Genomic DNA, 15,941 nt, shown 5'->3' with positions numbered 1-15,941 from the left:
GTCATCTCGGCGGCTTAGGGCCACCTATGTTCCTTATCCTCGTTTGATGGGGACTACGTCCTCATTACGTTGACCTCAGAATAAATTAAATTAAGAAAAACCAATTCATAATGAAAATTGCGCTCCGGTGGCGTTCATACTTAAATACCCCAAATCCCAAATACACATTTTCGTTGCTCTAAAAGATGACAAAACACTGCATACAACATGGTAACAACAATACAAATAATATTTGAATGCCAGTGCGAACAATAAAAATGCTATCTATTGTATTTCGGCTCCGGTGACGCTAATACGAAAGTACCCAAAAATGTAAATAAATATTGAATATAGGATGAGAAAATATTTTATATAAAAATATCATTTTCAATTTCATCAGTTGGTTTAAGACACAACATTCGAGAAAAGTGTTGTCGTTCCCCATCGGTAAGGCTTAAATCGCTCAGACTGTTGCAACGCACATCTTCCGCCTGCAACAAAACAAACACTGTGCGACACAACACTGCTCCGGAATTGTTCACACCGCATTCCGCCTCAGGACGACGCGGCGATGCTTTCGCTTTCTCCCTCTCCGCTAATTGTTTGTTGTAACAGTGGAGCACGCAAAGCTCCTGTAGACGCTGTTTGGGCCTCAGCTGTGATTTGTTTGTAATTCAAAACAGCCAAATCTCCCAGCTAGGCGGCTTGCTTCTTCGGCATTCGCGGAAGCTCGGGACGTGAGGAGGTGAAGTCCAAGAGGAAGTGGGGGGTCTGTTTGTGGTTTTCCCAGAAGGGTGTATTAGTTAGGCGGTTCTCCCTGGTAACGGCTAGGCGAAGTACGCGCGTGGTCTCTCTGCCGGAGGATGCCAAAAAGGTGCCTTCCCTCACGCGGTATAACATGTGCAAATTCCTTACCCGAGTTCCAGTTCTCGTTGAGGTTGTGTTGGTATGTTTGCATGTTACGATCCTTGCCTTGTTGGTGGGATGGGAAAATGCGGGTTGGTCGAGTTAGAGGAGGACGCGGCACGTAAGACGACTAATATGTGGATGTAGAAACGCAAAAAGTTCTGTCTCAGGTTGTCGACGATGCCACCGACGAGTGCCACCGTTAAGGTTTCGCTCGCAACTTTTCAGACATCTTCGAGACTTTGGGTCGAACGGTTTACTATTTTTTGGTTCTCGGATTAGTGCGATATATTTCTCCCAGTCTGGGTTTAGTATCTCTGGGAAGTGTTGGTTTTCTCAGTCACCGTAGCGTGTGAAGGTGAAGGAAAGCTTCGTTTGAATCTCGGAGGTTTCTTTTCGGCGCTCTCTTTCGGTGCTGTTGAGAGTTTCCAAATCTTGGTACATAACGGAGTGCGGAGAACAGGTTACTAGAAAGGAACCGATATTACATAAGGACGTCCATTGACTGCAGCTCCGGTGGGCTCGAAAAGAAAACATAACAATCTTACCAAACGCCGTGCCGAGTGGACGACAATAAGGAGTTCAAGTAGAGCAAAAGTGTGTTAATTAGATGTGCTAGCTTGCCATGAAAATTCCCGAATGGCCATTTAAGTAGAGGTTGTGCGAGAGAAAGGTCGTGTTTGGGCGATTGCTCCTTTTGAATTGCTGCCCTAAATGGGCAGAAGGCGATCCTTTGGCAATCAGTAGTTTAGCAAACAAATTTTTCAATCTACTGTGTGAAACGTGTGTGTTGTAAATAGTTCAAACAATCAGTTGCTGTTGTGTTAAAAACAGTGGAAATTGCGGTAGCTGATTCGCGATTCAAAGTTTGTCCCCGAAATCAGACTCAAAGGATATTCACGCTGGAGCCATCGATTTTTCCACTCTTTGATCGAATCTAACAGCAACCTAGATAGAAGTTCATTTGGTTCGCAGAATAGATGAAGCTTACGGGCTGACCTTCGGAAGTGAACGCCGGGAATTAATTGTGTTTGGGGAACCATGAGTGCATCTGAAATTTAGAAAAGATAACGCGGTTTGAAAATGTGCGCCCGACAGAATGATGTTCTATGCTTATTGCCGTGAATGAAACTAACCGTGTGTTATCAGGATGTTTGGTGGATGCTAATGAAAAGTTACAATATTTTCAATGGTGAAATTCTAAGAGGATCTGAAATCTGATTCCCCGTGATTTGTATTCTGCATTAAGTTGAAGGTGTACGTGAAGCGATATGGATAAGTCGAAGAAGCCACCGGCCACGGCCGGAGGCACTGGAGCACCCGCACCCGGAGCTGGTGCTCCCGGAGGGAAGAAAGGCGGTGGTAAAGGACCGCCTAAAAAGCCCAGTGATAGTGACGCACCGGGAGCCAGCGCAAAAGCGGAAGGGGATCCCAGTGGACCAGCTCCCAAGGATGATACTTCCGCTGCCAACGGCGACAAAAAAACGGATAAGGCTGACCCTGAGCAACCATCGCAGACGAAGCCAGGCAGTGCCGGGGCGACAGTCCGCGACGGTGCCCAGAAAGTACTTAATCTGGCCATAAAGAGCGAGTGGGCTCCCGTTGAAGCTGTGCTGAAAGGCTTGGAGAAGGCGGTAGCCGCCGGCGGAGAGGAGGCAAACCTTACCCCACTAGCGGGGGTGATGGACCCGGTGAGTTAAAGTAGTTTTACATTTACAGTCAAACTCTGTTTTTTCAAAATATTTTATCGAAAATGATTTTTACTAGAAAACGGTCGAAATGATTTTTACTAGAAAAAGCAGTGATGTGTGACTTTATGAAATTATTCGCAGAATATGTATAACCTGTGAGATTATGAAATATGAACAATATTTACTTATTTTTATGTAAACTTCAGATAAGAGTTTACTAAACAATGTGTTTTAATGTGTTTTTTTTTCTAAAATATATATTTTTATCGAGGCTCATATGGCGTTAGCCTGACGGGGTCGGGAGTTCAGTATTTTGACAGTTTTTCTAATTATCTATGTTAGTAATATGTAACCGATTACTCGCGGTCGGCTCGAGGTTAGTATTACAAGTGTTCTCATAATTGGGATGATGCTGTCTCCAATGCTCTGTACGTGTTCCCGACACGGGATTCTTCCTATTGGGATGCAGCTGACCATTAATCAGCAACGCCCCCTAGTCTGTACTCCATATCTAGCGTGGTGCGTCTTTCTCGACTCGAGGAATCCAGGATAGAATGGTCACTAGCCGGCGCAATCATCAGCTCGTGTAGAGTTGTCATGAGCGGTACAACCTTTGGCTCTTGTTGAATGAACAGTGGACTGCACAACCTTCGGCCCGTGTATCTAGATTTGTATCTAGATCTAGTAAAGAGTGTGTGTATGTATTGCCGCGACTAAGTAAAAGTTTATAGATCGGATAGGAGGGATATGAAACAGGGACACAACGAAGGAAATATCATTAAACGTCGACATCGGCGTTTGTGAGGAACAGGTATAGATGAAGCAGAAGATCAGGATCACGGCCTTCTAAGATATCCTGGACGGAGATATCCGATTGTCTGCCTTGTGCTCTCAGTGCTCTAGAGAACTGAGAAGGCGTAATGCAGTCCGTGGCGTTTGATAAAAGACGCCAAATTCATAATTAATTGGGTCACGATCACGAGCAGAATGATTATCCATATACGGCAGGGGTGACCAAACTTTTGAGCATTACGTACGACTAATTGTTCAAATGGCTGCAGTTTACCAACGTTGACTGTATTAAAAAGTCATTAGAAATTGAATGTAGTACAAGACGATAAAACAAAGTTTTAACTAGTGATGAAATGGATAGTGGTTTGGCCGGATACCGAATAACAGATATCCGGCCAGCCTCGAGCCTCAGCACTTCATAAGCTTATACAAGACTAAGAGAAATGACAGGCGAATAGCGATTTTTTGAACTGAAGTTCTTAGGTCGTAGGCCGGAAGTCATAGATCTTATTTGATTCTCGAGTAATATTTCAAAACGGCATAAAGGCAAATATTATTTATGGCGTTAAAAAAATTACCGAAATTACCGGTTATTGATTGTAAAATTACCGGTAATTTGGTAACGGAAAATGACCAGGTATTACCGGTAAAACCGGTTACGGTAAAACCGGTTAACAATCCCTAATATCTTTCGAAACAGTCAACAAAATACAGTTCAGGTGTTCGCATGTATCACCAAAATAATTAATTTGGCGTCTTCCGCCTTTTATCTTTCTGTTTGTAAATACAGAACAATGCTCTTTGCCGCAATTCATGAAGTTTTAAATAAACCTTTCCCCGAGCATGGGTGACAACATTTGTTTGTACTGAGTAGCGTTATCTACACCCAAAGTTAATTTATAGCACATGTTATGGCATCCCAATTTATAACATTAAATGAGCTGGAAAATAACAGAGAATGTTCTACAATATACATGTATATTATTTGTATAATATATATGCTAGAGCCAATATAAGCGAGCGAAACAGGAGACACATTTAAATGAAAGCATATGAAAGCTTTTCGTATAGTTTGCCTAACACACGGCCCAGACAGAGAAAGATATATTCTCGTTCATGTTCTTCTTTATCCTGTTAGAAAACATTTCATTCACTTCATTTTATGATGAGATGTAATATTATCACACTCTATATAACAGAACTGGCAGCTATATGGATAGCGTGGTCGTGTGAAATAGCTTTGCATTCCAGCCGGCCTTGGTTCGACCCCCATTGACGTCGTATGGACTTTTTTCCTGGCACAATCCCAAATGAAATGAGAAAAAAAAAATGAAAGAAATGTCTGCTCGCATACATACAAACCATTTTTAAGCTTTTAAAACAGCTCATTATTTGCGCATTTGACCCTCCAGCACACGAAATGGCGTCATTTCCGCCAAAGATGAAATGTTTTCAGCCAACGCAAGTTTGGGTGTATTATTCATAGAATCACCGTATTAATTCGTAAACAAGCTCACTAGACATTTTTTTTCAGAAAAAGTGTGAACTAATATATTATTGCATAAAGTAGTATACTTCCTTGCTGTGGTGGCTAAGAGCAGACAAACGACCGCAAAGGGTTAACAATATACTTCCTATCAGTGATTTATGTGGTATTTGTGAATTTGGTATTACATTCTGAAAAGCATAAGGAACGTTTAGGTTGAAAATAATTATACAATTACTTTTTTTCATCTGTTCAATGAACGACTCATTATTTACTTATTTTACATTATTTACTATTTAATTCTTAAATAAATATGTATAAAAAGATCAATTTAATTTCTTAATGCATTCGGTTATGAAAACCTAAAATTATTATATTTTCATAAAACACTAGCAGAACCGGCTAACTTCGTCTCAAAAGTTTCCTTAAACTGATTTTTGATTTCAATAATTTCGAACAATCGAGTTTCCTCCCGAAATTTTTGTATCGCACATTCGTGGCGTCAATAATACTATTTTAGACGCTTTCATGTTAGAGTAGAGCCACTCAAAACGGCCACTAATGAGGTTTTTGGGATCATTCAAATATTCAAATATTACGTAACGTGCTCAAAAAAAAAAAAGGAGGAGGAAAATTGGCGTAGGAGTAAATCTAAATAAGTCTAAAATTCATAACATTGACCATTTGTTACATGTTATGAAGGGAAGAGGGAGTCTAAAATAGTAAACAAATTGCGTTACGTAATATTTGAACGACCCCTAGTTGAAAAATTAACAAATTTGACTTGTTTCATGTCTGTGTATTCATAAACTATGTAGAATATACTGAGGAACGAAATATGAAAGATTCCTATTTTTTTTTAATTTATCACCATTCATTCATACAGCAATAATCGACAAATAACATCCTGCATCTGCAGCAAAGTTTAAAGAATAATCGAATTTCACTGTGATTTTCAAATTACGTTTCGTTTGCTTGATTAGTTCTTGAATTATGCAGAAATGTATGCTTCATTTGTATGGTAGTCCCTCCCCCCCTCAATGTATTAAACATGTCTGATCCATTGTTGACCATAAATTTTTAATAAATTTCACTTCCGATAAGCCTCTCCACAAGATGCCACAGAAACGTACACGGTTAGAAACAGCTTCAAATTCACTGTTAGATTTGGAAGTCCCACTTCATGACAGACTCTAAAACACCCAATGCAATTTCATTAACCTTTCTATACTCGCGTATAGGTCTGAGAGAGTACACAAATTACGATTTTTCGCACGAGTATAAGAGTGTTAATGACATCATTTAAATTTATTTCAGCGGCTTTCCGAAACTTCGTAGTTGCTGGTTCGTCAAATCGACCTTTTCAGTTCGCTGTCAGGTACTCATCACATGTGTCGAGCTTGAATTGATTAAATAATTTCGGCGTCTTCTTTAGACGGTGTTGGCCGTTCCTTTAATTCCCGATGAAAATGGCCAAAGCACTCCAACATTTCCACTCCCATCGTTGAACCGGATTTAAATATAACCTTCTTAATGACCTTTTCGACTTTCCTTTCCTTTGTTCCTTTCAACAGCGAGAAAAATTATCAGTGCATTGAGCCTGATTACTCAGAAATGTCTTTTTGGTTTGCAAATATGCTTTGCTAGATCTACTCCATGTAGTAAAACGCATTAGAAGCACAGATAACACAGAGGTATTAAATCGTGAACTTCTGGTAGGAGGGACCGTGCACTTCATCCAGTATTTGAATTGTACAATACTCTAGTGGCTGTGATCAGCCCATAAATTGGTTTCACAGCATTATAATGAGCACTCTACCGAGTTCGCGACAATCTTTTAACAACACGCCTGTGTGGCTCGGAAACATCCCTCAGCGATCAGTTGAAACTGCGAAAAACGAAAAAAAAACAGATTGAACAGTTCAAAAAATGTCACCCACTGTAGATTCTTAGCAAAATCATGTTATCCTCATGAGTCCAAACCAGTCTTCCGTGTTTCACAAAAAACACTGCGTCCGGGATAAACATGTCCACGCTGCTGTTCGCAGTTTTGTGTTTGAATACAAACATGATTTTTTCGTACCTATGTTTGAAAATGTGACATGTTTGTATTCGTTGTATGTTTGGACATACGATGTTTAATCCCAATGTTTCACATGATGTTCGAACATGGTGTACAGTTTCTCTTGCATTTTCACCCCAAGCACCGACAGTGCGTAGAGTAGAAGAAGCGAATCGGATACCACACCACCACCACTCAACGCGTGGTGTGTTGGTATGTTGACATGGAGAAAATGATTTCCTATCATGACAATGGATGCTTCGTCTAAAATATTGGGCAAATAAAATAAACCTCTTTATCTGTTCTGAACAAAATAAACGTCGATTAATATCAGAGTTTTTCACAATTGATATCATTATTTAGTGCACGCATCAATTTATATATTGAATTCATGTAACATTCGCTATTATTAGCTATATGAACAAGTACTAAAATTGAATAGAGCGTGGCGGAGATGTTTAGTTAACCACAACAAATTTTGATTACAATATTTCTATAATTTTAATCGAATATAAGGTACCACAATTATTCAGCAGTGACATGTTAGGCGTGACGCTAATCACTCGACCACGGGAGCAACCAAAATGGCTGGATCTTTGAATACAAATGGCCAATACTGCTTGTTCGCGACGAACGCGACCCGAGCTATAAAACGAGCGAAGAAGAGGAGAAGAAAGGATGATGCAATCGCATGCACACATAGCATATGCAGTGCAGTGTAAGTGTAGCTTTTAGTTTTTTCCTTCATTCAGTTTGTGATAACATCGAGAAATTAATAGTGTGTTTAAGCCGCTGAAATTTCTCTGCTGGTTCTGCTGTGTGCCGCTGAAGGATGCATCTAAGACTAATTTTTGGGTATTTATTTTTTTGGTCAGCATTTGTACGACGTCGCCCGCTGTGCAGTCGGTTCCCCAGACTTTAATTGCCAACATGCACGCAAAAAAATTCTCATAGAAAGCTTCTTTCTATTCAGAGAGTGTTTCTCTGCACGAAACCAAGGATTATTTAATCAGACTTGCAAAATATGTATGAATTCATGGCCTCTCAGCTCATGTAATTTTTGTAATGCGAATTAAATTTCAAGTTCGTTTCTGTGAAAAAGAATTCTACGAAGAAATGTTTTGGGATGAATAATTTCTTTCCGTGTATGAAAACGAAACGAAACGAAAGCAATGAATACTGCGACATCGGGTGATATGTTTGTACAGGATGTTCTTGAATTATAAACATCGTGTTTGTTTTCACATGTCTATGTTTGTGTATCATTGTTCGTGTTGGGGATAGACACTCAACACTAGCGAGAATCATGTTCGAATTCAAACAAAAACATGGAATTTTCACATCGCGTGGACATGCGTAAGTGTTTTTCGGAAGACTGGAAGACAGTTGTCTTCGAACCCTATGGATACGGCTTTTTTGTTTTGCTTTCTGAACAAAACTTGAACTACTTCATTTGATCCTGACATGGTTGGAGCGGTCGATTGCCTGCGAACGGTACTTAATGAAATCTAAACCTTCCAGATGTTGCAGGATGTCGTTATTGAAATCTGCAGTTTTCCCCACCCAAAACGAAAAAACTTGGAGTGAGTTATATCTGTGATATAGCCGCAAGGTTATGGTAGCATCATGTATCAAGTGCGATTCACATACAACATCCACGTCACGTTCACGTTCCGTCACGTCACGTTGCGTCAATTATTCTTCCATGCAATTCTTATGGAAGCATTCACATACACCATCAACGGCAAGTCGAAGTTTCCGTTGCCGGTGTATGTAAATGTTTTCATAAGAATTGCATGGGTTAATAATTGACGTAACGTGACGTGACGGGGCATGAACGTGACGTGGATGTTGTATGTGAATCGCACTTCATGCATCAACCGCAGACCAATCGAGACAGCAATGAAAATTCATGAAGTTATCACTATTTATAATGATTCGAATAGTTTGCTTTCGAAGCAGTTTTGAGCTATTGAACCAAGTTTTTATGGCCAATAAGTAAAAAAACATCTCTCGTAGATCTTTTATCTTTCGAATAATGTTATTTTCATACCACTTCGTTCATCTGGTAGATAGATATTAACGCTCAAAACCTTGTACTTCGAACGTTTCGGATGTTTTACGAAATGTAACTACTTTCTATTCGAATTTCTGACTATTATTCATGTATACAATTAGTACCTTCGGGAGCTGGGACCGACACTGATATTGTGCGAACGCTCTTGATGCGCGCTGAATGGAAAGCGCAGCAAGAAAAAGTTTTTTTTCCAGATTCTCCACTAAATTTCCTGTCATCGTACGTAGGTTTTTTGATACATATTATGAAAAACAAAATTTTGGTGAATATTTTGGTCTCGATTTTTGATGCAAAAACGCAATATTTTTACAGAAAAATGTCGTCATTTCGTCAAAAATCAATATTTTCAAAAAATACGATGACAGAAACTATATCCGATATTGAGTAAAAAAAATATTTATTGAAATCGGTCCACTAGGAATACTTGTGTAACTCCCACTAGTTTACAAGGTTTCGGCTAGAAATGAGTCATCAAACCGGTTACGGCTCTTCAGGGGACAATTCAATTGGCACCAATTTTTATTTGTTTGTTAAGTAATATATACCTAATACAACTGTGATATCAGGTTAATAATAGTAATTTATTTTCTCGTTGAAGAAAAAAATCGCCAAAATCACATACTTTTTATGATGTTCACAGTGTACTATCCCCTCAAGTCAAAATGCTTAATTTTTTTAAAACTTATTATTTTAAAAAATATGACTCAAAAACCATAACACTTCCATTTCCAGTGTAACACTTTAACCATGCTATACTCACGAATACGGTCTGACAGATCGAGAATCAATGAGGTGGCTGGATTCAATGACTATTTAATGAAATTGAAGAAAAAACATTTTCTGGAGTTTCTTCATTCAATTGTATCCGTTTTTTTGAATAAATACCAATAACGCCTTAAAATGCACATTAGCAATATTACAAAGTACACGCACAGTCTATGAGTATACGAGTTACGATTTTGCGCGCGAGTACGGGAGAGTTAAAAAAACATTGAAGGTATCATAGTTGTTGAGCTAGAACATTTTGTAAAAAATCAAGAAAAACATTTTGTAGTCTAATTATTCCAAGGACGAGATGGCATGAAATTTGTCTCCTGTCAAATACATACTGGGAATGCTCCAATCATCATCTTTGTTTATTTTATTGGCTTCATAATAGCTTCTGAGCAAATCCATTTTTTCCAACGAACAATCCAGTCATCGAAACACTTTTTATAGTTGTAATCTGGAATTGCCTTCATCTCTCGCAGCTAATTCGTTCTGATGTCTTCAATGCTGTCAAATTGGGTCCTACGAATCGTTAATTTAAGATTCTGAAATAGAAAAAAGGCACACGATGCCATATCTGGTGAATAACGACTTATAATGTTCTGTTTACTAAGTTGATAGACCTCTTGGAGGAGTCATTTTTATGGAAAAAGAAGCCACCGATTTGCGATTTCACGATTTGTTGTTTTGGAAAACTGAGTTTTCATTCTATTTGTATAGAAATTTCGGTAAGTATTTTTGAAAAACTTCCCTCGGAAACTCCATATAAAATATGATAGAGAGTGAGATTTGCTAAAAATGTTCATTTCTCGCACTCCGGGAGTGAGTTACGATGAGTCCCAAATAATGAACTTATAGAGTGATGTGTTGTTTTGCATCTTAAAACTACCTAATGCTTCTATCAATGTTTAAACAACATTTTGACGTAGGACTACGTCTTAGATTTTTATATAGGGGGTCACTCTACGAAAAATGTAACGTTTATTAAGAGTTTTCAAATGCATATTACGCAGAATCGTTCTAACGATATATGTTATAATATATATGTACCATTAGAAGGCAAACTTATCCAACATTTATTTCGCCCGCGACATCAACAGTGGAAATAATAAAATAAGTGAACAATTTAACAAACATTAGAAATATGTTTTGCGAGCGGATGTGAAGGTGAATCATGTATTATGCATTCTTTCTTTCAACTTCGTTCCCATGAATGGTGTATGAAACACAAAATTGTGTGCAATAATTCGATCTATCAAACAAATTAGCAAGACCTTCTTAATCAGATGCAAGATTTCATGCATCACTCAAATTTCATGCAAGATTTCATAAAAGGATCGAGGAAAGTGTCACCCATATAGTGATCGTTCGTGAAATGGGCCGGAAAATCAATACAATTAACGAATTTTAATCGCTAACTGGACTGCAAAACAGCAAAAGCAACATTTCAAATTCAAGATGACATCTATTATTGATACACAACTGCTTTGCAGCCTAGTTAACGTACGCCCTGTTATTGATAAGCCCAGTTGAAGATAGTCCAGTTAGCGAAAGACTTCTGTGTGTGACGGGGTGACGAACATCTTAAGCGAGTGTCTTCCGAGCGAAAAATGAAAAATGACCAATACTAGGAGGATGGCAACGTTTATCATGCGCGGAATTATTGAGATCGGCATTACATCAAATCACAAAAATAAAACGAAATGAAATATTAATAATCTTCATGACTCATATACATAATTCTCAATAACTCAATTTCATCTATGATGGATTGAGAAGTAGAACCAATACGGCCCTTTTCAGGGCTACTATTGGAGTTTCAAAAGAATTAAATTAACAGATTTCTGAACAATGAAAAGAATTACATTAAAAAAACAACTAATCTGAACAATCACAGTCCTACGTCAAAGTTCCGTCCGTGCCCCTAGGCTCAGACCCTTCTACTTTTTTCTCAACCAATTTATGGACATCGTCTCCAGTGATATTTAATTCGGTGTACCAAACACATCAAAAAATTAAAATTAATGGTTTGGAGCATTTCAAAATGGGTTTAAAACACAAAATATCACGTAGATTATTGCCGCATTTTTTAATTTTTTTAATAGATTTAGTAGATCAGTATGGCTCATTTACGAAACAAGACGAGCAAAAGTGGTTTGTGGATTGAGTTTACTTATAGAATTATCGCCAAGAAGAAAGTCGAAATTATTAAGAATTAATTCAATGTTTTAAAATGAAGTTTCTCTTTCATTCAATTCAAGTTGATTGCGATGTAACATGTACAGGGTACTACTGATTTTACATGATAATGGAAAATATCATTTTTACTAGAAAAAGAAAACAAACTTTACGAAATTTTATAAGAGATATAAAAATAGAGACACATAGAGACATAGAGAAATACACATAGGGAAAAACTATTCCAGTCTAGTGAGAAAAAAAACTCTTCAATTTATGAAATATTCCGTCATTGTGTAACTATCCAAAATCTGAATTTTCCATAACCATATAACCAATTTCAACTGTGACTGATTTTTTTACAAGGGTGTATTCAACATCGCTTACCTTTGTTCGAAGAATCGTTACTCGAATTCCAGATTTCTGATTAAAATGTGGTGTTGATAAAAGATTTTGGAAAATCGAGGCTTTTTGATTCTTCATACAACACAGCAAAGATCGTCGTTAGATGCAAACAACTATGATGTCTTTACAACGAGTGACGGTCTTTTCTTCGTAAATAAGTGACTCGGAGCAAAGTGAGACGATAGAAACTAAATCAGCAAACTCATCTCATACGGCGGGAAAATCACCTGAAAGATACACAAATTGAGAAAGGCGACAAAGTAGAGAGCTTCCTGCCAACGAAGAAATATTTCATCGGCACCTTGGTGTTCAATAAATTAATTGTACTTGTACCTGGATCAATAATAATAGATATATCTTGAAACACAAAAGAGTCACGATGAAATCAGTTTTACCGTGCACGAAACGGTCAAAAGTACGTTGACCGTTGGCCAGTTTCTGCATTGCAAATCACGTCTGTTTTTTATTTGTTTTCGCCTTTCGGGCACACGGTCAATCCCACAATGCAGACCACTTTGTTGCAAGGATACCGTATGACGTCTGGGCCAATGTTGAGAGAGCCCCGTTGCATAATGCCATAAATCTCCGTATGTTTTGCTATGTGCGCCTTGGCGTGAATTTATAAAATGCTGCACATTGCCTTGCATTGACCGATGATTTCCAACGTTTGAGTCGCCATTGCTTGTCACTTTAATGTACTTGCGTCCACTTTAGTGCAACTGTAAAAACATTGGATCCGAAAAAAGGATTTTGCAGAGTACAGAAAAATAAGCAGCAATATTTATACCACAGTTCGACCATTTCTCAACCGCAGGCATAAATTATTTCGTACAACACGAAGATTTTCCTATTCTCAGCACGCACACATGTTAAACACATGTTAAGTGGGACGGTGGATTTCATTATTTTTGTGAAATGGAGCTAAACCACGCCATTGGCGCACGTTTTGGTTACTCATTGAACCAAAATACGTTAATTTATGGCTAACTCGGTACAGGTGCCCGAATTCGTTCGCAGTTTCGTGTGAATGATTTGCTTGGCAGAGTGGAACCGAAACCGCAATTATCGCTTTTACGTCCCGCCCTGAATCAGAACACCATTTGAATTTATTGTACCCTTATCGCGGCACATTATTTAAATGAATTTTAAATGTAATTAGCATATTTTTTAAACTGGTACTGGTCATTCAATGCGGCTTGCAACATGTACCACAGTTTTGTCTCACTTTTTTTTGAGATTTGAAACACGTGGATGAATTTCCTGGGCTTCAAAAAAGTTGGAAGAGTAAAATTTATTGCTAAACATATTGTAATTCTCATTCATTTTTTTTACCAAATCCCTTGAGATATTTCATCAGAATTTATTGATTAGATTTTCGTCCTGAAAACATCATAAATTAATTCTTTACCGTTTGATGTTTTGGCCATTGTTTCCCATAAATTAAGCAAATTATAAGTGTTAAATTTGGTTTTAACCATACTGTTGCTTGGCACGCGTTTCTTCGCGATTTCATATCGAGGAATACCACCGCGGTGAATGTTGGCTTTCGTTTTCAAGGTCGCCACACGTTATCGTTTCAATGTTTCGTACACGATTGTTTTATTTTTCGCATATTGCTTCGCTATTGCTATTCGCTATTCCATTGTTCCGATGTGATGGAGACGCATGGCAATCAGTGGCCAAACTGGGCGGTAAAGGAACAAACGACGTTATAATGGCCGCTTGACCTCCAGCTTCTATTTCAGCGTTTTGCGTGAACTTTACAATTTCAAACAAAAGTAATTTGTTCTGCGCGCTCAAGGATTCGGTCATTTTTATTCCCGCGAGCGTAACCTTTTGAGCCGATAAAAGCTCCTTCAGTTGCCCAGCGTGGCCTAATCTGGATGGGGTGCAGTGTTCATAATTTCCGATGAGGTCATACAAAATAAAATACCATCACTGCTGAGCCGTGTGGATTATTTTTAGACCTCGCTTCCAAGAAAATGCATGTTGCAGTAGTGCCGTTTGTGGACATTTCTTCCGTGTACCGTAGACCACGGGTCGGCACGTCAAAAATGTCATTCTGTGGTTGAATCTTTATTAGGGACTGGGGCTCTCGAGAGGCGGAAATGAAACGTCCGTATGGTACAGCTGTGGTTATTATGGTTTCTTGATGATTCAAAAGATATTTCTTTGGAAACAATTTGCATATCGCTGCCAGAGATCGTAATGAGCGTAACCATTATGTTCTAATAATAAACGGCGCTGATGAAACATTGTATTTTCCTTGACATTGTTGGATTCCGTGGTCGAGTGATTAGCGGTGATTCGTAAGAGTTCTGACTTAAGCTTAGGATTTGATTATTGCTTTGCCTTTTTTTCCATAATTTTATTATTTCCATCAGAATTAGAACATGCTCGATTACATTTGGCTCATTTAAACTCGTTTCTATGGATTAGACTTGGGTTTATCACAACAATCCTGAACTGTGATGACAAACAGTATAGTGGTTGTTCGCCTATTAAGCAAAGGGGATGAAATCGCCCAAGAAGGTATTTGTATTATTAGTTACGGACAAGAAAGGAATTTTGTTAAACCTTTTTATAAGGCCTTAGATCTCAGAACTGGCGCTAAGTACCGATTATCTATAATATCAATAGGAATATGTCACAAACGCTGACAATCCGGTTGTATGGTTTTTATCGCTAAATTTTGAATGTCGTTTTGTGTTTTCAAAGTATCAAAAAAGGAATTAAATTTTTTGACCTCTATGTAATTTGAGTTAAATTTGCTGTTAGATTTAAAATAATTCCAAAGGTAGGTAAATTTGATTTGATTGAATGATTTTTTTTAAATGAATCGACATTTTGTCTCCTGTACACGACAGTCCGCATTTTTAAAAAATGTGGGGTAGTCCGAAACCAACTTTTGAGATTTTTATTTTAGAGTGATTTATAGTGGATTAAAACTTATTGTGTATATAGCCATGGGATGTACATTCATGTGAATAACTGCAAACATAGATCCAACGGTATTTCGTTCGGTAATTAAAGCAATAAAAACGAAAAATGCAGAATATGTTTAGCTAAACAAAAAAACTAAAACTCTGTTATACGGAGAAAGGAGAAAAAAAGGTCACCATAGAATCAAATTTTCAGCGTTGTGACACCATTCCTTTAACATTACTGAAAATTCGATAGCTAACGCCACTCATGTGACTTAGTGGATCGCTTAGGGACGATCGCATTTTTTTTTAATTTAGGGTCAGTATGTCTCTTCTATTACATTCGTGAATCACACTAATTGGTTTCGCTACACGATTCCATATGCAATTCAATGCTGAATAATAAAAAAATTAAATGTTCTTGGTACTATATGGCATTTAAAACTTGGGAGGTCTGTTTAGGACCATGTTTCCCAAATCATTGGGTTCTGACAATGTCTTAATTTTTTTTTGTTTTTTTTAAGCCGCTGAATTAGCGAAATGATAATTTGAGAGCCACTTTAATGTGAATTAGTCGTGATTTTCGAACGCCAAAAAGCTAAAATTGTATTTATTTTTATTTTTTGTCTTTATTTAAGAGACTTTCAGCCGTAGGAATTGTAGTTATTAAATG

General features: G+C 37.9%; 1 protein-coding gene across 4 annotated transcripts in view; it reads left to right on the top strand.

Annotated features, from left to right (window-relative positions):
* The first annotated feature begins 1,184 nt into the window (after window positions 1-1,184).
* Window positions 1,185-15,941, top strand: part of LOC129780537 (serine/threonine-protein phosphatase 6 regulatory ankyrin repeat subunit B) — a 176,997-nt gene continuing 162,240 nt past the window's right edge. For 2 of the 4 annotated variants that reach the window (XM_055788904.1, XM_055788905.1), the window contains exon 1: window positions 1,185-2,576. In XM_055788904.1, coding sequence (XP_055644879.1) covers window positions 2,157-2,576 — 420 coding nt within the window. In that variant the 5' untranslated portion in view covers window positions 1,185-2,156. The remainder of the gene's footprint in view (window positions 2,577-15,941) is intronic. The other 2 variants (XM_055788899.1, XM_055788898.1) reach the window with 1 other exon arrangement.

Source organism: Toxorhynchites rutilus, chromosome 3, assembly GCF_029784135.1.
Source record: "Toxorhynchites rutilus septentrionalis strain SRP chromosome 3, ASM2978413v1, whole genome shotgun sequence".
NCBI classification, from domain to species: domain Eukaryota; kingdom Metazoa; phylum Arthropoda; class Insecta; order Diptera; family Culicidae; genus Toxorhynchites; species Toxorhynchites rutilus.
The sequence above is the reverse complement of the archived record's forward strand: the minus strand, read 5'-3'. Positions and strand labels throughout refer to the sequence as shown.